We start from the raw sequence: 22,692 nt of genomic DNA, 5'->3' as shown, positions 1-22,692 counted from the left end.
TTTAATAAAAGTTAAATATTTAACACCACTTTGTCGAATCAGTGAATTCATGGATGTGTATTACAGTACATACATTTGAAATATCTCATAAGCAAATTCAATGTGAAAAATTAAAGAACTATTTATAACTGTCTTCAGCTTTTACTACCAACAAACCTTTTCTTTGTTCAAATTATGACTACATTTTAAAAAGTGGTAGACATTAAAATTTATTAAGTCTAAAGGCTTTACAAAATGAGAAAACACACAGGTTTCTACTTACTAGGGGAAACTGCTTTGGTTAATCATTAGCGATGTTCAATTATTTACTTTAGTTAGAGTCACTGATAAGTCTGCTTGCCATTAATGAAAACTGCACTTCTAACAGGAATGCACATCACCAAATTTTATGGTCTGTAAAAAGGAAAATATCACAAGGAGAAACAGAATCTACTAATGAAAGTGGTAAGGTCAGGTTGAAAACCATGCCAGATTGTTAATCCCCCAGAATTCACACCCAGATCAGAATTCTGATTCAAAATTGAACTAAATTTAGCTGAAGAAAATAGAATCAAATGGCATTCAAGAGATTTACTGAATACCTGCTCTGTACTAGTCATTAGATCACTTATTAATCATAGTTGAATTATAAAATGTGGGTCACTGAAGTCGAAGTATCCTGGATTAAAGAGTTAAATGAAAAGGGAGTGCTCCACGCGGCGACGGGACCGAGTTCACCAGTGGCCGAGACAGTAGTCAAAGGCCCAGCACGTCCTGGGTGCCGTGGTGCCGGCAGTGAACGCGCGCCGCGCTGGATGGGCCCACGCCGGGCGCCAGAACTGTACCGGGCTCCATTCGCGTCGTACGCACTTCAGGTCGACCCCAGCACTGGGCTGCTCATCGCTGTGGGTGGAGGAGGCGCCGCCAAGGCAGGCATAAAGAATGACATGCACTTTCTGCAGCTAGAGCAGATTAATGGGCGCTTGAGTGCCTCCTTGCTGCACTCCCATGACACGGGTCACCATGAACTTGGCACTGGCTGGTGACATCCTTGCTGCGGGGCAGGATGCCCACTGTCAGCTCCTGCGCTTCCAGGTCCATCAACAGAAGGGCAACAAGGCAAAGAAGACAGGTTCCAAGGAGCAGGGGCCTCGACAAAGGAAGGGAGCAGCCCCAGCAAAGAAGAAATGTGGCGCGGAAACCCAGCACGAGGGGCTAGAACTCAGGGTAGAGAATTTGCAGGCAGTGCAGACAGACTTCAGCTCTGATCCACTGCAGAAAGTTGTGTGCTTCAACCACGATAACACCCTGCTTGCCACTGGAGGGACAAATGGCTACGTTCGTGTCCAGAAGGTACCAGGGCTGGAGAAGGTTCTGGAGTTCAAAGCCCATGAAAGGGAGATTGAAGACCTGGCTTTAGGGCCTGATGTCAAGTTGGTAACCATGGGACAGGACCTTAAGGCCTCTGTGTGGCAGAAGGATCAGCTGGTGACACAGCTGCACTGGCAAGAGAATGCACCCACCTTACCATTATCAGGCCTGCAGGTTTGGGCAGGTTCCAGAGCAGCCTGCTGGGCTGTGACTCTTCACAGTGCAAATTCCCCACAAGAGCCTGCGCCAGCCCGCTCCCTGCTACCTCACAGCCTGGGATGGCTCCAACTTCTTGCCCCTTCGGACCAAGTCCTGTGGCCATGAAGTCATCTCCTGCCTCAATGTCAGTGAGTCTGGCACCTTCCTGGGCCTGGGCACGGTCATTGGCTCTATTGCCATCTACATAGCTTTCTCTCTCCAGTGCCTCTACTACATGAGGGAGGCCCATGGCATTGTGGTGACAGATGTGGCCTTTCTACCTGAGAAGGGTCGTGGTCCAGAGCTCCTTGGGTCCCATGAAACCGCCCTGTTCTCTGTGGCTATGGACAGTCATTGCCAGCTGCATCTGTTGCCTTCATTGTAGAGTGTTCCTGTGAGGCTCCTGCTCCTGCTGTGTGTCAGGCTTACTGTTGTGACCGTCTTGCTGCTCCAGTGTCTTTCCAGGTTTTCTTTAGCTTCCCTGCTTCCTGGGAATTAGGAGCCTGGACACTACCATCCACAGAGCAGAGTGGAGGCCTGGACTCCCTTTGTTCACTCCATTCGGGTCCACAGCTGAGGTTACCTCTGATAAGATGAATGGGCACTGCCTGCCCTTCTAGCGAAAAGGCTTGGTTGTGGCCCTGCGTGACTCTGGGTGCCAGGAACCCTGCTTTCATCATCTGTGGATCCATCCAGAACAGCGGTGTCTGAAGCCCAGGCCATACTCCCTGCCTCCTGCCTTCTGTCTACTAGAGACTTGAGAGTTGAGTTTGTCCTTTCTCTAGAAACATGTGAAGATGCCCAAGAGCCCGGAGGCACTGCTGTCCTTCCTGCAGAAACAGTTTCTCCTCCTCCCCTCACAGCCTTGTGGCCAGTTCCTCTTCACATGAAGCCCCTGGCATTTGCTGGGGAAGGGACTGGTCTGGTACTTGCTGTTAGGGCAGGAAGGGGCAAAAGGAAGACTTGGGTAGTAATCTCGGGATTCAGATGGGTAGCACTAAGCCAGCCAGCCTAAAGATGCAATAAGTTCCTAGATAGTCTACCCTAACCTCGAGGAAAGGGAAAATGAACCTCAGCCCACTAGGCAGGAAAAATTGATATTTAACAAACAAGGAAAGAGTGAACTGAGATCCCCCCCCCAAAAAAAAGAGTTAAATGAAAGAATACACACGGAAAATAAAAACACTCAATTAGGGGATAGAAACATAGAAGCCCAACTTCAATAATGTAGTTAAATGTTTCTAATAGAATCTATTGGTTCTGTTTATAATATGATTTTCACAGGTGGAAAAGGATGGGGTTAGTGGAGAGAATGTAAACAATCCCTTGAAATTGTCTGAAAATTAATGTTTTCTTTTTCAAGGGACAGACTCATATTATTCTTCTCCAACCTGGACATTCCCAATAAACACTATTAAATAGTATAAAATATCTTATAAATTGACATTAATTTATGATATTTGCTATTGTGTCCAATAACTGAACTTTTCATATTATCTGAAGGTCAAGTTTTGACTCTTAACTCTTTACGGAAGAATGCAAAAACAATTTTACAACTTAGACAAGCAAGCCAATTTTAAATGTCATTATTATACATATTATTGTTACACTATAATAAATGTAATTTAGAAGTACTAGGTCTTGTATTGAATTTGCAAAATAAGCTGTTTTTATCACAAACAAATCAATTTTTTGGTTGATGTGATAAAACTAGCTCAATCTCACAAGACACGAATAATGTATATAATGATAAGGAAAAAAAAATCAGTAAATCCCAAATAAAAGTTGCCTCATAGAAGTTTTGGTGTCCATTATTATATGTGTATCATTTTACACCTGTATATACATAATAAACATAGATACACACACACACGTGCATGCAAATTTTGGCTTGCATTGTATGAAAGCATACATGCCAGTTTCTTCGTTATATTATTGTGATTTGTAAAAATAAAATGTTATCTTTTGGTGGGGTGGGGGATGTTTATTTCTGATATCCTGTATCTCCCTGTTCTACACCCTTTTCCTCTTTGGATGGCACTTCCTCCCCACTCCTGAAAATCTAGAGCTTAAACATTCTAGTTTTTTATTCTCTATATAAACCTGTTTTAAGATTCTTCACTGATGGCATAGGAAATCTTAGCCTGCCTAGGTTTTGTAGATTAAGAAAAGTCATATAACATCAAAGTGAAGGGGTATAAAGAATAGAGGTGGTATGTCAGATCTCAGACAACTGTAATAACGAGAGGAGAAATAGGACAGCAGTACCAGGGTCTGGAGCTCTTACATCTACACTAGGCCAGCTATCACTATGTGGACAATTTTAATGCTGCTCCTACCAATCTGCTGAAATAAATACTATGAGAGGAAGCAATGAGGTTACAGCTAGGTTCACTTATATGTGATCTAAATACCACCACCAACAGTAACTTGTCCCTTTTTGGTTACTAAAATTAAACCCATTTAGGGGATTCTGAGTGGCCAAGCTTGCCACTAGATTTCTCTTAAAGTCATCTACTTTAAAACTCATCATTAGTCAATGGTAACATTTGTATCCCATGGTTAACAAACTCCTTAACCTAAGCATGTCTTCATCAATCATCAAGTCTTCTACTTCTTTTTAGTAATGCAATACTTATGCAATTGTGTTAACTTTTGTGTTACAGTCAGGAGTTTGGGAAGAAAGATGTCAGTCAATGTTTTATTTTGTTATTGTACTTTCAGTTTCTGAAATCCTCAGAGGAGTAATACCAGGATTAGACACCAAGATCTCGTTAATGTCGATCAAACCAAAACAAGCACATTCATCTGTTAGAGGCCAATTTTAAAAAAATAGCAAAATAGCATAATTTTGTAATACTAGAGTTGGAAGAGACTTTAGGAAATTTAATTACACAACCTTATTCTACAGAGGAGAAAACTAAGTCATAGAGAAGTTCAGCGAAGGTGAAGGAAAAAAAATTACAACAGCAAAGAAAAAGATAATAGACCTATTAGTAGAATTCAAGATTCTCTCTCTTGAGCCAGGTCAGGACTTCTTCTTTCCAGCCCTTCTCTAGGCACAACAGAAAGAAAACACACACACACTAAAAATTCCCATGTTATCCCCCTGTAAGTTTTTTCCATTTGTCTTCCTGAGGCAATCTGTGCTTTCATCAACCCCATGATACTTTGATAAAGTACATAAACTAAGTCTTATTCATGATAATCCTTTGCATATAGCATTTAGTAAAAGCCCAGTGATGAGGGTCTAGCTCAATGGTACATCTTGGATGAAAAAAAACAGGATGAACCACCAGAAAGCAGAGCTCAGGATCAAGTTTAAAAGACAGGGAATGGTGGTAACCATGATTCTCTGTGATCACAGACCCTCCTAGCCACAGCGTAGGAGAATGTGAATAATCCAGAAGTTAACTGAGTTTAGGACCTATACCATAGTGAAGCTACAGTCAATCAAACAAACTGGGGCCAACTCAGTTCATCCAGAAAGGGAATTAAGGTTGGGAGCAGGCTTATCCCAGTGACACCATAAGGTTATCACTGTGGTTCCAGGAAAGAGGCCTGCTTCTATCTGCCCTGGCCTCTGTTAACACATGCTGGTTACTAGAGAAAGGCAAATCTCCTCATGAGGTCGCAAACATCACGGAGGTACACAGACTAAGTAAACTTCATACTGGTAAAGTAAGCCTCCTAACACTAATTATTTTCAATAGTATTTTATTAACTCAGCCTGTTATTTCAGAGAGGTACGACTTTTTATATACTAACAGATAAGAATGAGAAATCCACATTAATTCCACAAATGACCTACTGCTCTTTGAATAATGTATTTTTCCTTAAAGTTTAACAACTCTTTGATTCCTCATAATTCAGAGTTCTTTACTTTTAGACCAGAGGTAGAACTGTCAGAAACCTAAAATGGAATGGCCCAGAGGGTTGTCATAAGGATTAAATAAGTAATGTTCTTAGAGCCTTGTCTGAAACATTAGTAAGCATTATATAAGCATTCACCATTGCTTTTGTTATTGTGATTATGACCCTTTGAAAAGCTGATGAAAACTACACTGGCAAAGTATGTATTATATCTAGGAAAGCCTTAAAAAGGGGAGCAGATTAAATATTATACTGTGTTGGTACATTTCTCTACTGAACGAAACCAATCATATTTTTGGAAGTACAGACAGCTGTATTCTGTACAGCAAACTGCAAATGCCATGGTAACCACTGTTCCTAGGCAATTGTAGAATTATGCGTGTGGTCCACTTTCTATATAATAAATATAAGAGGAAAATGGAGGGGAAAATAAAATGTGACAACCTGTGTAAAAATCTAAAAAGGGGTATGTTTCTTAAAAATTGCAAATACATACTCTGTTAAAACAGAGGGTACAACCTTACATACTCTATGTAAAATCACTAAGATTAAAATTAAGTAAAATAGCAAAATATGTACCTGTACCTTTCATAAGTATATGACAATATGTCATCTTATCTGCTTATAAACCATGATATACATTAGAATATAAAATTGGGTAAAAGATGACTAATGTAAAACATTTAAAAAGTTAAGTCAGTTGTTTTAAAACTAACACTCTAGGTATTAAATTTCACTTGCATAATACTAGATGGCAAAGAGTCTCCATTTCTCAATAGTTGAGTGTTTGTTTGAAGCAGGATGCAAAATGAGACAAAATAAAATGCCCAATGAAGATCACTTCTTACAGTGTTTCCAGCCACAATGTAATGTCCCAAACAAAATGATGTGCCATGCCCACAGCCAGGGGAAAAATGGATTGCTGTTGTATATTCATCATTCCAAGCGGCAGTCACACCAAATGTGCCAAATGAAAAATTCTCCAAAAGGTTCTGTGAATTCTATGGGTCAAGATTACCCAATGCTTTTTCCTGACTCTTCTTCCACTTATTCAAATGTAAAATCAGTTTATGAGGCTAATTTGTCAATAAGACCAGAACATCCTTTGGCCATTGATTTTATTAAATGTTCTCTTCATAAACTCTTGGTCAGCAGATACCGTGCAGAAACTAGATTTCTGAACTTAGATTTATCTGAGAATTCTAAGTCACTTTCAATTTAAGTCAATGTAATCGAATTTCTGACTTCCCATTTCACAAATGACAATCTTATTGTAAATGACTATGTACATTTTATATAAGAATATATGTTATATGGGTCATATAAATAAAGCATTATCTATTACATGTCTTGTTACACAAATGGCATTTCAAATCATCAGGAAAAATCATATTTTAAAAATGCTCAAAAACTACCAAGAAATACTGCCAGAAAATTTCTAATGGGAAAGTTTTCTTTTCAAATGAACATTTTCATAGAGGATGGTATATTCACCTTTATAGGAAAAATGACATGAGACTTGAAATAATGTGAAAGAGGGTACAGAGAAATTTAGGGATATGAAAGGATACTGCAGCAATAATAGTAAAATATGTGTTCTTCAAAATGTATTCTTTAGATGGAAAAAATAATTTTAGATGCAGAAATATTCTAAGAAAGGTTGGGTTAAATCATTTGCTAACTTGGATCTTTGCTATCTGCTAACTTTGAATAGTCTTTGGAAATGGCACAATTAGTTTGTCAAAATTAGCTCAGCAAATCAACAGTCTTTTATGTGAGCATTTTCAGTATGAGCTCTAAAATACTCACCATCCATATACTTTAATTTGCTAATATTGAGAAATATCTTAGAAGAATGAGGCAAATTATTAAATATAGACAGCCAAAAAGTATAAAATAAACATGGTTGACAAAATTTTTCCTAAGCTACAGATTTACTGACATCAGTAAACCTTGACTAAGGTAAACATAGTTTCTGTGGCTCTTAAAAGAACAATAAAATGCATTAAAAACTCAAAATGAATAAAATTGCTAATTACAAATCCCTTTGTCATGTGTTACTGACATTTATCTCTCTAGCTTTATTTACCCACATGAAGAAGCATTTTCTATTTCTCATGCAATGTAACTATTTCCAGTATTTTCTTTCTGCTTTATTAAAAGGTGCTTTGGAGGAAAAAACTGGAAAAATTAGAATGCTGTACTTCTGTCAAACAGCGCACCCTTGTGGTTTATTTTGTATCCTGAACAATAAAAATTAAATAAAAGTGTGTCTAAAATTCACATACTTAGAACCAATTTGGTCATACATATTTTTCTTCCAAGTTATGTTTTCCTCAACATGCTATCATTTTCAATCACTAAAAATAGTGACATTTTACATTTTCAAATTCAAAACTAAATTGTTAAAATAGATACAAATGTTTATAGTGATAACGACCATCTTTGATTTTAAATTTAAAACAAGCAAGCAGTGAAATAAGTATGATTCACTCATAACTTCATATGTTTTGCTGAATTTCCTGAATATCTGCATCTGGCTATATAAACCATGCTTTTACTATTTTAAAGTTTATTATTATTTTTTAAAGACAGGGTCTCACCCTGTCACCCAGGCCGGAGTGCAGTGGTGAGATCACAGCTCACTGCAGCTTTGAATGCCTGTGCTCAAGTGATCCTCCCACCTCAGTCTCCTGAGTAGCTGGGACTGCTGCAGGCACACACCACCATGTCTGGCTGATTTGTTTTATTTTATTATTTTTTTGTAGAGGCAGGGGTCTTACTTTGTGGCCCAGGCTGGTCTTGAACTCCCTGCTTTTAAGTGATCCTCCTACCTCAGCCTCCCAAAGTGCTGGGATTATAGGCATCAACCACCAAGCCTGGGCTATAAACAATTTTAATTGAAGGATCATTTATATTTATAAGCATTATGCAATGTACAGTATAGTTTAGTTGGACCTTAAGTTTTCAATATAACCTTATCTAAATTCTGGCTTTTCTATAAAAGCTTAAGAAATATATTGCTAAGAATTACATGGTCCAATTACCATAAAAGTAAATGTAAGCAATCTTTAAGTTATCCAAGTACTTCTGAAAATTTACCAGATATATGAATGACATACTAAAATTTTACGATATAAGTGTGACACATTCTCATTGTATATACTGTACCTGGCTATGAAAGCAGTGATTAATGTTTACTTATCATTTCTCTTGAACACCTACCATGTTACAGAATTTTGCTAGAGAACACAATTCCTGCCCTCTGGGTGGGGAAAAGAAAAAGGCACAATTTAACAATGCTGCAAGCATTAAGCCATAATACAACCCTAAAGTTTATCTTTAGAGGATGAGGTAAGTAAGTCATGTTATACCCATCAATGTAATATTATTCAATCCTTCAAAAAGGTGAAGCCCTTTATGAACTGCTAAGAATATCCAGAATAAATAATTCCATACCAAAAAGTAAAGTATAACATGCATGTAGCATATGGCCACCTGAGGAAAAAAAAGTATTTAGCATGAATATTGGTTTAAATATGCATACATGATCTCTGGAAAGACACACAAGAAACTGTTAATAGTGGTTGCCTCTGGGCAGGATAACTTGGTTGGGGATAGGGAAGGAGAATTTTTACTGTATTCCTCATTTTACCTTTAGAATAACATATACAACCTATATATAATGCAAATTAAGAGAAAATAAAAAGGGACAAGAGAGACAAATTCAGAGAAAGTAAGGATTATTCTGTGCTGGAATCTTTCGAAAATTCTCCATGAATCTGATAAAAGAATGGACATCCTTTGGATGGGTAAGTAGAAATGAAGAAGATGGAAGTGGGGCCATTCCATTCTGAAAAGACAGAACACAGGATTTTACATCAGCAACAATAAGTCAAATCTTCTGGTTAGAGATACAAGTATCCTATCCTATCCTATCCTATAAATGATGAGGAATTAAAAAGTTTAAAATTAAAATTGTGATCATTCTGTAGAGGATCTTGAATGCCCAGAAAAATGACAACAAGCTATGCAAAATTTCTGAACTGCGAAGTGATAATTAAGAAATACAAATGCAGTAGCTTGCCACGTTGAGTATTTCAATGACATGTTAAGTATTGGTTTTCTCTTTATACTCTGTCCTGGATTTCTCTACAAAAGATGTCAGCACAAGGAATAAAAGACATCATGAAGGGAGACTGAATGAAGGATTGGTCTCTAATTAGATGTAAAAAGAAAAATCAAAGCTGAGCTTGAGATTTTCAGTCTGGTAGAAAAACAATGATTTTGGTGTTAAATACGTCTTCCAGGTAGTGATGAGTCAATAGCAACTGTGAATTCAAATTGCAACTGGAAGAATATTGAGATTGGAATTACAAAGTTGATGTATAGTTTCCTAGGGCTGCCCTAACAAATTACCGTGACTGGGTGGCTAAAAACAACACAAATGTATTCTTCCACAGTTCTAAAGTCCAGAAATCTCAAATCAAGGTGTTGGCAGAGTCATGCTCCCTCTGAAGGCACTAAGGAGAACCAACCCTCCCTTGCGTCTTGCAGCTTCCAGTGATTCCTGGTAATGGTTCGTTGTGGCAGCATAATGCCAATTTCTGCCTCTGTCTTCATACTACCTTCTCTGTGTCTCTCTGCCTGTGTGTCTCCTCTTCTTATAAGGATACCTGTCACTGGATTTGGGCCCACCTCAAATCCAAGATGACTTCATCCCTAGATCCTTAAGTACATCTGCAAAAATTCTATCTACAAATAAAGTCAGAATCATAGGTTTTGAAGGGGTTAGAGTTCAGGCATACCTTTTGCAAGGAACATTATTCAAACTACCACAGTTGAGAACCATCAGCCCACAAACTCAAAAAAGAAGAGATGTCTTCTCTGAAAGAGTGCACAAATATAGACCAAGACCATGGATTTAGTACCTCCAAATTTAGAAAACGAATAAAATAGTGACAAGAAAAAAAAAAAATACAAGAGGGCTGAGATATAAGAAGAGGCTGAAGACCAAGGAAGAAAAAGACAAATCAAGACCAAGGGGGTAATTAATCACATCAAATACATCAAGAAGTTAGTTGCAGAGATGCCTAGGAAGGTATGAATTTGTGTGTGCACTACAGCTTAATCACTATTATTTTTGCCATGAATAAAAAATAGTTCTCCAGCTTCTCTAGGGAAAAACAAATAATTATGGGTCCTACTGAACAATACATCAAAGAACTATCCAGATGTCCAGATCAAAAGAAAAAATAATTAGAAAATTGTACAAAGATGTGTAGTTTGCCAAAGGCAACATACTAAAAAAAAAGATTACTTAACACAGGGGCAGCAACTGGTCACAGAGCAGAGGGAGAGAATCAAAAGAAACAGCTTTCAGTGAGGTCATTGGTAGCACAGCCCAGAATTTTAAGAAACAGACTACTAGAAAGACAACATAGACCTCTTGGGGAGCCAAGTACAAAGGAAGTTTACTGAAATAGATTGGATGAGGACAGCTAGAATAAAGATTTGTGAGCATGGGCTAAAGTATATTTCTATACATATTAATATATGCAAAAACGTAGCTACTCAAGAGTATAATTTACACTCTTCTATGATACAACAACCCTAAAAATGCTACTGCTTATTGCAAATAAATTTAAAAGGGCTACAAGCACAAAACAAAGTCTTTGGGACCCTGACTTCACCCCTGCTTACCATGCTTAATTTCAATCTCTGTTTCTTGCTCATGCCTAGGCAAGCCATAGTGTTCACATTCCTGCATCTCTGAACACGGTTCCTTTGCCTAATGCAATCCCACACATATTTTAAGAGTGAACTCAAGAATCATCTCTTCTGTGAAGATTCACCTAACTCTCAAGCAGTTACCCTGCAAATTCTTTGTCAGTATATGATTCTATCACTTGACAAAAACATTATCCTCCTGATTTGTGAGATTAGATGAGATTTTATGAGATTTTATACCACAAATACTAAATTAGACAAGAAAATCTTAATAGAAATAAGAAACTTAATGGATCATTTCCCAAGTACTGAGGTTAAGCATTTTCAAAATTAATTTCTATCTCTTTGAGTCGCACATAGGATAGTCGATAAACTACATTTTAAAACTATGGTTAATTTTAAGTCAAAGCAGCACAGAAATGTGTATCAGGTGCTTGGGAAGAGTTAATTTACTTTAGCATTGCATTTACTAAGCTCCCAAGGGGGAAACAAAATCTTTCAACTAGATACAAGAAAACTTCTCAGCGTCTCAAGTATCTCCAAATAAAATCTGCTCTCAAAGTTACTTAAATCATTCTGTCTGATTACCAGCAACAATATATACAGTCTCATCTTCAATTATATATACCTAAAAATTCATTTATTTTTCACATGGATAAAGCAAGGAATACGCGGATTGTTTAGTAATGAAAAGTAGTTTGCAAATGGATCTCCACAAAATGGCAAACTCAGGGAAAATTTAAGATCAAAGGTGAGTAAATAATAAGAAACTTTGAGAAAAAGGTACACATAGAACTGTGCTTTGAAGATAAGGGTGCATAAAGATAACTGTGATATATTCTATATAAAAAGGCTCATTTTCTTTTTTCACTATGGAGTATCTATGTACTAGGTAGATACCAGGCTATTCTCTGGAGAATCTCAGTCAGGTCAAGAAGATACGTGTGGTTAGAAACCCATGAACACAATTCAAAGACTGTGTTACTGTTTAAAAAAGAATTATTCAAAAATAAAGACTGTATTTCCATTCCTATTACATGCACCAAGCAAGAGCCCCTAGTTAGGCCTTAGTAAACCAAGACTTTAGGTTTTCGGATATTTTTTTCGCTTGAATATGAAAGTTACTTAAAATGGACATTTACCTTTTACTGCATCACAGACCTGTACGTATACAGAAGATCTATTCCTAGTACCAATCTTAGAATGAGCTATTCATCTTATTACAGATTAGTAACTGTTACTAATTACCAACTGTTATAGGACTTCTTTCTAGTCTACCTAGAAAGGACAAGTTAGGTAAGAGGAAAAATAAGTGGTACCCTGCCTCATCCAAAAAAACAAAATAGAAAACAAAACTACGCACCTTATCTGTCTCATCCATGCTCATGGATTTCATTATACAAGAAGCAGGCCTCTCTTGGATGTGTGCGAGGTCTTGGGGCACACTCTGAGACACTGGCATCGGAGGCAGTGGAGCCCGCCTCTTCTTGGGTGCATCCGATGGCAGGGTGTTGGAAATATATGGTTTGGAAATGGTATTGGACCTCGTAAAAGTCGGGCGGTGCTTATTTACTAGAGGGGTTGCAGGGGCACTGGCAGTCTGGTAAAGAACGACAAAGCCAAAATCTAGTAATTTCAAGATATTAGTAAAAAGCATTAGTAATTAAAAATATTTGAAGAATCTTACAACATGCAATATAAGAAAATACTTACTTGGTCCCGCTTTTTCTTACTGCGTTGAAAAAAACTGAAAAACCCTTTATTTTCTTTCTCCTTCATAATATCTAGGTTTTGTGATATTTGGCAGGACTCTAAAATAGAAGAAAAGCATCTTACTTTTGTACGTGAGGTTGACTGTTCAATTCCAATATTTCTTTCTCTTACTTCCCCTTTGCAAACTTATCTAATGCTAAGAGCTACTAATTATAGTCTACAAACAAGGCACTCTGCTAAGCACCTTAAATCTTATTAAGTTCTCAAAGCAACAAGCAAATATTGTTCCTATTTCACAGAAGAGGAAACTGAAGCTTAAAAAACTAAGATACATAATCAAGGCGAACACTCAGGAAATAACAGAGCTACACCACAAACTCAATTTTTTTGATTCAGAGTCTGTGTTCTATACAACATTTCAGAAGCGGAAGTAAAATAGAAAGGACACTTCAAATTAAACAAGATATGAAATTGCTACCACACAGTTTGTTCCTTTATTTTTATTATACTTTGCTCTCACAGCTAAACTATGTGAAATACTTTATTCTACAAAATGTGAGTCATTATAATTGCTCAGTTCTCTGCTAAATGTTTCATAAAAGTTGTTTCTTTAATAGGGTGGGTCTCAACTGGGACCAATTTTGCCCCCCCAGAGGACATTTGACAAAGTCTGGGGACAATTTGATTGCCACCACAGGCAACGGGGTTAGGAGACTGTGCTGTCAGCATTTACTGGGTAGAGGCCAGTGAGGATTCCAAACATAGTATACTGCAAAAGACAGTCCCCAGTGACAGAATTATCTTGTCCCAAATGTTAATACTGCTGAAAATCAAGAAGCCCTACTTTAGTTAGAATGGCAAATGTCAAACCTCAAGGTTGTGTACATAATATTTATATAAAATTTTCCAAAAAGCATCTCCTAATATCAACTGAAGGGCCAACAAACAATGACACAGCCAATAGTGCTGGGAATCCCTGGCCCAAACTGGCTCTAAATTCTATTTCCCATTAAAAGAAACCACGATTACTTGAGAATGGTTGATTCTCTGTTGGTATCAAGGAATGTACAAGATAAGCTTGGGACATCTAACCATACTGGAAAGAATGCTGTCAAAGTCTACCAGGTTGTGTTAAAAGGACTCAGGGACCAACTTGAGATAGTTTCTACCGGTAAAAGTAAGGATAATTTGGACATCATAAAAGTAACTCAATAAACTGAAACATGTCACATATGTATAATTTCATACATTCATAATGATACTAAAAAAAAAGCCTCTTTGTTCACCTTTGTGTTATGCTGGAGAACCAGTCCATTATTTTAAAAACTGATGAAAGGAAATCATCAAACTTTTATTATACCTTTTTATTTTCTTTTCTTTTTTATTTATTTATTGAGATGGAGTCTTTTTTTGAATCTCACTCTGTCGCCCAGGCTGGAGAACAGTGGTGTGATCTTGGCTCACCGCAACCTCCGCATCCTGGGTTCAAGCAGTTCTCCTGCCTCAGCCTCCCAAGTAGCTGGGACTACAGGCGTGCGCCCCCATGCCTTGCTAATGTTTGTATTTTTAGTAGAGATAGGGTTTCACCATGTTGGCCAGGCTGGTCTCGAACTCCTGACCTCAGGTGATCCACCCACCGTGGCCTCCCAATGTGCTGGGATTACAGGCGTGAGCCACCGCATCTGGCCTATTTTACCTTTTTCTGATTGAATTCAACCTCTGTAGCAGTCATATAGCTGACACAGGGAAGCTTGCTTTTTTAGTAATATTGATTGCAATAGACTTTCACTATTTTTCGACTCCTAATTAACTAAGATGCAGACAAAGATCATTGATGGCTAACATTAGAAAAAAAGAACTTGTCGTTACATGTTTGCTGATGGAAGTACACAGCAACACTTGTGAAGTATTCTTGCCAAAAAAATCTCTTGCCAAAATCTGATCAAGCCTCTAGATTTAACCATCAATTTACAGGAAATAGAGGGGAAATTTACATTGAAATAAAATTTCAATGACATTGGCAGTAAGTTAAACACTAAGTGATACCACTGGAGGCAACAGTAAAAATCTGAACATGGGAAGCTATAAGACCTTGTTTCTTCAATAAATGAGTAGCAAATTTTTCTAAAGTCTTGGAAAAACAATGAGTGGTGATCTGTAAAATTCAAAAAATATTTCTTCTACTAAGCAACATATGGATTTTATGGTAAATCACAGTACAATTTCAATAACATTTGAAATAAAATATTATGTATTAAAATTTGTGAGACATAACTGAAGCTAAACTAAGAGATAAACATCTAGTCTTAAATGCTTTTATTTAAAACACCTGTCTAAAAAAAACCAAAATAAATTACGGCAAAACAGGAACTACTTCAGGAAAGGAAAGCTAGTTAACACCAAATAAATATAGTAATGCCTCAATAACATATGAAAGGAAAACTATTTTACAAAGTAAAACTTTGAAATCTGACGATTCAACTATTAAATAAGCAGCATACATTCTGCACAATGAGTTTCACAATGCTAGCAACTAATAATAACGAACATGTGCATAGCACTTTACAGTTAAAGTTTTTTGCATGCCTAATATATTTCTTAGAATGACCTTGTGAGGGAAGTATCAAAAGTTATCACTCTGAGCCCCTTTTCTCATTGGAAGATGCTAGCATTTACCCTGCAGGATATAAAAAATTAAATATATATATATGAAAGCAGTGGTATTACTCCATTACGCTCTCAGTAACTATAAGTGAACAGAGAATTTTAATAACTTGCACAAAGACGAATAGGCATTAAACAGTAGAACTAAAACTGGTCTCCATTTAAAGATTATTTATATTTGTATTTTTGTTTTAGATTTGCCACTATTTCATTTTAAGATGGAATATACCACTTATTGCATATGGATGCACAATTAAATTTAGAACAGTAGATGAAAAATTCATATGGTTGTGCAATATAATAAATATAACCAGAATATTTTTTATTTTTATTTATTTTTCTGAGACAGTCTCACTTTGTCACCCAGTCTGGAGTGCACTGGCAGGGTCGTGGCTGACCGCAGCCCTGACCTCCCTGGGCTTAGGTGATCCTCCCACCTCAGCCTCCTAAGTAGCTGGGACTACAGGCATGTGCTCCATAGCTGGCTAATTTTTCAATTTTTTTGTAGAGATGGGCTTTTGCTAGGTTGCCCAGGCTGGTCTGAAATTCCTAGGCTCAAGCAATCTTCCCTCCTTGGCCTCCCAAAGTGTTGGAATGATAGGCATGAGCCACCATGCCTGGCCCACATGGTTATTTTTGGTGAAGAAATTTTCAGGTCATCCTCCACACTAGTTAGCCCTTAAGTTTTCACTTAAAGTTCTATATCAGGGATCATAGCAAGTCAGGTTAAACAGTAAGACAAGCAAAGCCTTGAGCTTACTTAGAAAAGCAACTCAAATACTGTAGTTTCCTATTTCTATTTCTAAAAGGCAGGCTAAAAATAATCGCATGGAAAGTTCTAAGTTTTCAAAATAGTATCAGAAAAAATAAGGAGGCAAGGGCATCGACAGCATTTGGATTGACCTTGTAGGTTCTGATACTGTAAAGCTTTCTTAATTTCAATATTTCACTCTCTTAAGATTTATCCACAACATTTCATATTCTGAATAAACCACATCCTTCCATTACTGGAAGGGATATTAGAAATCAATACATTCGACAACCTCGAAATGAGGCCAGAAAGTTTATGGAATTTGCTTAGGATTAGGTAAAATTAGGAGTAAAGGTCAAGTACAAGTAACAAAATGTTGTTGCTAGAAAGAACCACAGAGACTACTATTTCTAATCTCTTATTATTATAGCAGTAGAAGGTGAGATTTCAATAACACATAATATATGCAGTTTGTTAAGGCTTGTTTTTTTAGTAAGCTGGTAATTATTAGGCTAATCAATTATTTGAGACTTTTCTTAATGGGTGAAAGAAGATTTCTACAATTTATTATTGGACAATTTTTAATACAGTTTTTCTCTATGAAAGGAATGCATGCCCATTATGTAATTCTGTATTATAAAGAAAATAAATAATTTAAAAAAAATCGCCTACCATAACCCTACCACCCAAAGGTAACCACTATTGAAATTTTTTATGTATTTCCTTTCAGCAATTTCATATAAAAGCATTTATTCACCTATTGTGTTAAACACACTTATATGGTATAAAAGCTAATTTCAACATAAGCATTTTCCATGTTATTACAAAATATTAACAAACAATGACTGCAAAATTTCATATGGTTAATATAACATCATTATTCTGAATTACTGTTCAGTGAAATAATCTGAGATGCTTCCTTGTTACTACCAAGCTATTAGCATTTGTACCCAATAAAGATCCTAGCAAATCATTTTTCCTTGTATGAGAGTAAAGAATATGTTTTCCCACACTGTTAGAATAATTTTTAAACATTTGTTGAAATGAAATTATTATAATTAAATTTGGAAATCAAGGGGAAGGAACCTATAAATTTTTTCAGGAAATAAAACCCAAATATTTTCTAGGTTAAAATCTCTTACAGAATGAACATATTAGTGATGTTAAGAAAAGGTAAAATTAGAAGCTTATTTTCAATATATCCAATTTCATGTTATAATTTGTTTCTACTGATTCATACATCTTACCTTGTAAAGATGACTTACTGAAGACAGTAACAGAAGTGGCTACAGAAGGAGGGGTATAAAAGAGGGTAAATTGACTGTGAAGATGATGTTTGTTCAAGTATAAAACATCACTGAGTTGAAAAAGTAGTTTATGGATTATATAAAGCCACAACCTCAGGACAAATTTTGAAGTCTCTATGCAAAGAGTATGTAAATAATTGTCAGCTTCACTAAACTTTTATTTTGCTTAGTGAAACAGATTCATGTTGAATAAATGTTTGCATTTGTCTACTAGACATCATACAAACCAGCATTATCTAAGATCTCCAAATTTTAATATATTACATCATTTCTATAGATTAAAACTGGAAGCTATTTCAAAAATTTTTTGAGTAAGATTGATTCATTTCATAAGCCAACTTATTTTGGTGTTGACCTTAGAGAAAATTTGTCAAGAAACTTCCAAACTTGAATGATAATTAAGACTCAGACAAAATCATAATGAGTCTACAGTAATTCACACTTGATGAGAATAACAACGAATTTACATGTAAATTTTTATTTTCTGTTTAAGCCTCAAAGCCATGAAGAATTAAGTTAAATCCTATGCACCCCCCCCAAAAAAAAATCAGAGAAAGAAAAAATATAAAATGTAGATGATGGCTAAAAAGACAAGTTTTAATTCCAATTTCAATAACTGAAATTAAGTTAAATATTATATTTAACTTGATTTATATGTATTAACATTTTGTTTTCTTATTCCTTATGCCATGCAATTACCTCTATCTATAGGACTCATTAACTGTCACTATGAACTTGAGAATACCTACATGCAAACACAATGCACAAAAATATACAAATATATATCCCACTAAATAAATAAAATAGAAGCCTGTCTTACCTCTGTTGACATCCATTGCATATAATTCTCTTAGTCCCAGGTCATTAAGAGATTTTGTCAAGTCGAGGGGTTCCTGCGATTGATAATCTTTCAACAATACTGTATGCAACGGATCAAACTCACATTTGCTACATATAATAGGGGCAAGCTCTTGAAGTGATGCGTGTGGACTCACTCTCACTATGGTCTTCTGTGTTTTCTTAAAATTAATCACTACTCTCACAGTTTTCTGAAACACAGATTAAAGCCATACTTGTATCATAATTTACTGAAACAAACATTCTACAATAATGTCTCGAATAATGAGATAATCTACAGTTACATATTCTTTTTTTTTCTTTTTTTTTTTAGACAGAGTTTCGCTCTTGTTGCCCAGGCTGGAGTGCAATGGCGCGATCTCGGCTCACTGCAACCTCCGCCTCCCGGGTTCAAGCGATTCTCCTGCCTCAGCCTCCCGAGTAGCTGGGATTATAGGCATGCGCCACCACCCTGGCTAATTTTTTTGTATTTTTTGTAGAGACAGGGTTTCTCCATGTTGGTCAGACTGGTCTTGAACTCCCGACCTCAGGTGATCCACCTGCCTCGGCCTCCCAAAGTGCTGGGATTACAGGCGTGAGCCACCAAACAGTACTTTCCTATTTTGGCGTGAAATTCTCTTTTTGATTAATGTTACTTCCTAAATCCAAAGCAAGTTCTTAGAAGCAAACACATTAGTTCATTTATTAAATAATCCAACCATTCTATAGTAAGATTTTAATTAGATTTTAAACTAAAAAAAAACAAACTAGCCTCATATCTAGTACCACTCATATTTTCACTTTGTTCCTTAAAATATTTACTTTAAAATTAGCAGATATACATAGTACAAAATTATGTATATTTTATCCTACCCTTTGAGGAATATTTATCTTTCAAATAATTTCTCTATTGCCTCAATAAAAAAGGGGGTATTTTGGTTAAGTCACTAAAATTTTGTTTCTGTTTGAAACATTATAAATGAGATAATCCATATGAAAAGCTTAGCAGACTTTCTGACACATAGTCATTGATCAATAAGAGAACACTGACTATTGTGATTAGCTTTTGTTGTTGTTACTATTACTATTTTGGCTAATTTTAATATTTTAGTAAAGAATATTAAAATGTCTTCCTTAGATGTCTAGTACTGATAATTTAAAATTACTGGGAAGATTTTAAGCATCTCATCATGTAATTTAATTCAATCCTGTATGTAACTTAGCAACATGAGACTATACTAAGTGAAATGTACATTTTGCAGGTCCTTAAAGACATTTATTCACAAAACTAAAACCCTTTGTATAATCCCATGCAACAGCATAAATATAACCATTTCCACCTAGAAAAACAGCATGGATAGGTAATAAACACCTAAACAGAAACAAATACCTAGACAGAAGGCAGTCCAACATCCTAACACATTAATAATATTAAATCATATATTGCAGAAAGCAAGTATGTTTTAATATTTTCAAAAACTCAACTTCTTTGAAAAAAGCTTCATAACAACATGAAGAAAATGCAAGAATATGTATATTTAAGTCACATGTAGCAATTTAATATACAAACTTTTATATATATTATAAAATGAAAATGGTTGATGTTCATAATGAAAGAGTATTTGTTGAAACCCATAAAATTCTACCCTATTGCGTATAGCAATAAAACAATTTTAATAAGGACTGATGATATTAGAATGATGTGGTTAAAAATTTTTGCATGGAATTTGTACATTAAAGAAAATGGAATTAATGTGCAGCACACATTAATAGTTTAGATGTTATTAATTCAAACACAATGAAGAGTTGGAAAACAAAACAAAAACACACACACAAATAGATGTAAGTTACGACTGCTGCTTACCAAGTACGCAGAAGCCAAAATATTACTTTAAGAAATTCTTAGATGAATTTGCATGAAAAGATTCTAAAACCTTCCTTTACATATAAAATACTTTTTTAAAAAGTAGCTTAAAATACAAATCATTCATAATTGTTACACTCTTATGCAATCATATTAGATATCATTTTAGAGCACTTAAATCTAAAGTTTTGCCCAAATTCTATTGAATCCAAGGATCAATAACCAACTGAATCCTAAACAAAGTGGCCTAGAAAAACATACCTATGTTCACATCAAATTTGATCAGGAAAGTCCATTTTCATTTCATTTACAATGAGCTGCTAATGACTGAAAAATCAACTTAATATTTTAGCCATAAGATACCAAAATACATAATGGAATTCTTACCTCTGGTATTATAGGTGTAGGCTTTTTCTTATCCAACATTTTTGGCTTTAAAATTACCTTCTCTACCTCCAACATTCCTATTGGTGTGTTTGGCTTAAATTTAACGTGGTTCTGTTCAGCTGACAACAGATCGATTGTGTAACTTGATGGATTTAAGTGATACTGTGCACAAAGGAATATCAACAAGTCCATCATAGGTTTACTGTAAAACAAGAGTATTTCATTACCTGTTATTATTTTGAGGATTTTCTTAGAATGCTTGTCTTCAATAGATAAACAAGGCTACAAAATAGTATTTGGAAAAGCAGCTTAAAATTTGAGCTACAGGCCAAGCTAGAGGCCAACGCAGGAAGACCGCTTGAGCCCAGGAGTTGGAGACCAGTCTAGGCAACATGGCAAGACCCTGTCTCTACAGAAAATTTTAAAAATAGCCTGCTGTGGTGGTAAGTGCCTATAGTCCCACCTACTCAGGAGGTGGAGGCCAGAGAACATGAGCCCTGGAAGGTGAGGTTGCAGTGAGATGAGATCGCGCCACTGCATGCACTCCAGCCTGGGCAACAGAGCAGGACTCTGTAATAATAATAATAACAACAACAACAACAACAAAAATAATATAACTGCAAAAAATTGAACTACAAGATATTTAAACAGACAAAATTGTAATAGTTAAAAAGTCCTGGGATAGTCAAGACAGCATGGATCCCAGTGTTAGTTTAACAACTACTTTTATGTTTTACCAAATTGTTTCCAAATTATAAATTTCAGGAGGAGTCCTTTCCTTACCCAAGAGCAGTCCTTCACAGCACATTATTTGTAATACAGTATTGGCAGTCTTTAGCTTATGAATTGGTTACAAAGTTCTCATAAGAATGAAGCATTTGGAACAAGCACCACCACCTTTTTGGCTTTAGAAAACAGACTGTAAATATCTACATAGGAAGTCCACAAAATCCTAAAGGGCATAGTACAAATTCTTTAATCATTCAAAGGTTATGAATATTCTCTAGGCACTGGAATCACAGTACAAGTATTATAGTACATCTGTTCTCATAGATCTAACACTCTACTGGATATACTAAACCAAGTGTCAGCAAACCACAATGTGCAGGTCAAAATGGGCCCACAGTCTGTTTTTGTAAATAAAGTTGTATTATAAAATAGCCATGCCCATTTGTTTACATAACGTCTCAGGCTACTTTTGTGTTAGTTACAACAGCAGAATGGAGTAGGGTGACCACACCTACTATACAGGCATAGCCCACAAAGCCTACTATTTTTACTTCCTGGCCCATGACAGAAAAAGTTTATCAGCTCTTGTGCTAGAACATAAAATAGAAATAAAGTAAATGCATGAGATAATTTCAAATAATGAATGAATGTTTAATACTATTGGTAATACAGGACTTATTTCTATAGAAACTTTCATACCCAACTTGGGATTCAGGGATACTTACCAATTTTTTGCTTCCCTTTCCATAGACTCTCATTGTTGACACAGACTTATATTTTCATTCATATCATCAACAGAACAACATAGTCTCTGAGTCTTTCTTAATACTGTCAGCCCTTAAGGAAAGCACACTAAAAAATCTTTGGTATTATGTGCTTTCCCCAAATGTCAGGTGATCCTAAGCTGTTAGTTCATACTTAAGAATAAGGCACTGAACTGCAGTGTGAAAATCCTATTTTTACGGCTGGAGGTGTAGGTTCATGGGATTCACTTTAGGGTAACTGGGGAGCCAGACATCTGCATCCCACCTCAAAAGGGAAATGTACATATTAGTAAAAAGTTGTTCTCCAATTTCTTGACCAGAGATATAAACCTGGCTACTGGCTTTTGGGAACTTGACAGGGAAATGGGGCTAGAAATCCCACCATTCAGTATGCCACTTTTATTTTAGTGCCTCTGTTTTCATATGGCACGTCACCCTCAGTAAGCTCCCAGGTCTGCAGCCCCTCTGATGTAGTTCTTCCAGACAAGGAGTCTCCTGCAGAGGTGGGGAAGGACTCACTCTTGG

The 22,692-nt window shown here is 36.1% G+C and overlaps 1 protein-coding gene and 1 pseudogene across 8 annotated transcripts in view; one reads left to right on the top strand and one right to left on the bottom strand.

The window, feature by feature from the left end:
* Nucleotides 1-22,692, bottom strand: part of COBLL1 (cordon-bleu WH2 repeat protein like 1) — a 165,003-nt gene that overhangs the window by 31,309 nt on the left and 111,002 nt on the right. For 4 of the 7 annotated variants that reach the window (XM_033231273.1, XM_033231276.1, XM_033231275.1 and 1 more), the window contains exons 4-8: nt 20,675-20,876; nt 18,407-18,635; nt 17,527-17,565; nt 12,865-12,962; nt 12,515-12,751 (exon numbers count right to left, since the gene is read on the bottom strand). In XM_033231273.1, the coding sequence (XP_033087164.1) occupies nt 12,515-12,751; nt 12,865-12,962; nt 17,527-17,565; nt 18,407-18,635; nt 20,675-20,876 (805 nt within the window). The remainder of the gene's footprint in view (nt 1-12,514; nt 12,752-12,864; nt 12,963-17,526; nt 17,566-18,406; nt 18,636-20,674; nt 20,877-22,692) is intronic. The other 3 variants (XM_033231274.1, XM_033231277.1, XM_033231280.1) reach the window with 1 other exon arrangement.
* Nucleotides 634-2,682, top strand: LOC117094927 (annotated as a pseudogene). The gene has a single exon (XR_004441730.1). The product of XR_004441730.1 is annotated as a prolactin regulatory element-binding protein-like (transcript).

The sequence above is a fragment of the Trachypithecus francoisi genome, unplaced genomic scaffold, assembly GCF_009764315.1.
Source record: "Trachypithecus francoisi isolate TF-2019V2 unplaced genomic scaffold, Tfra_2.0 Lachesis_group13, whole genome shotgun sequence".
NCBI classification, from domain to species: Eukaryota; Metazoa; Chordata; class Mammalia; order Primates; family Cercopithecidae; genus Trachypithecus; species Trachypithecus francoisi.
Note: the sequence above shows the minus strand (reverse complement) of the source record. Positions and strands in the feature narration are given on the sequence as shown.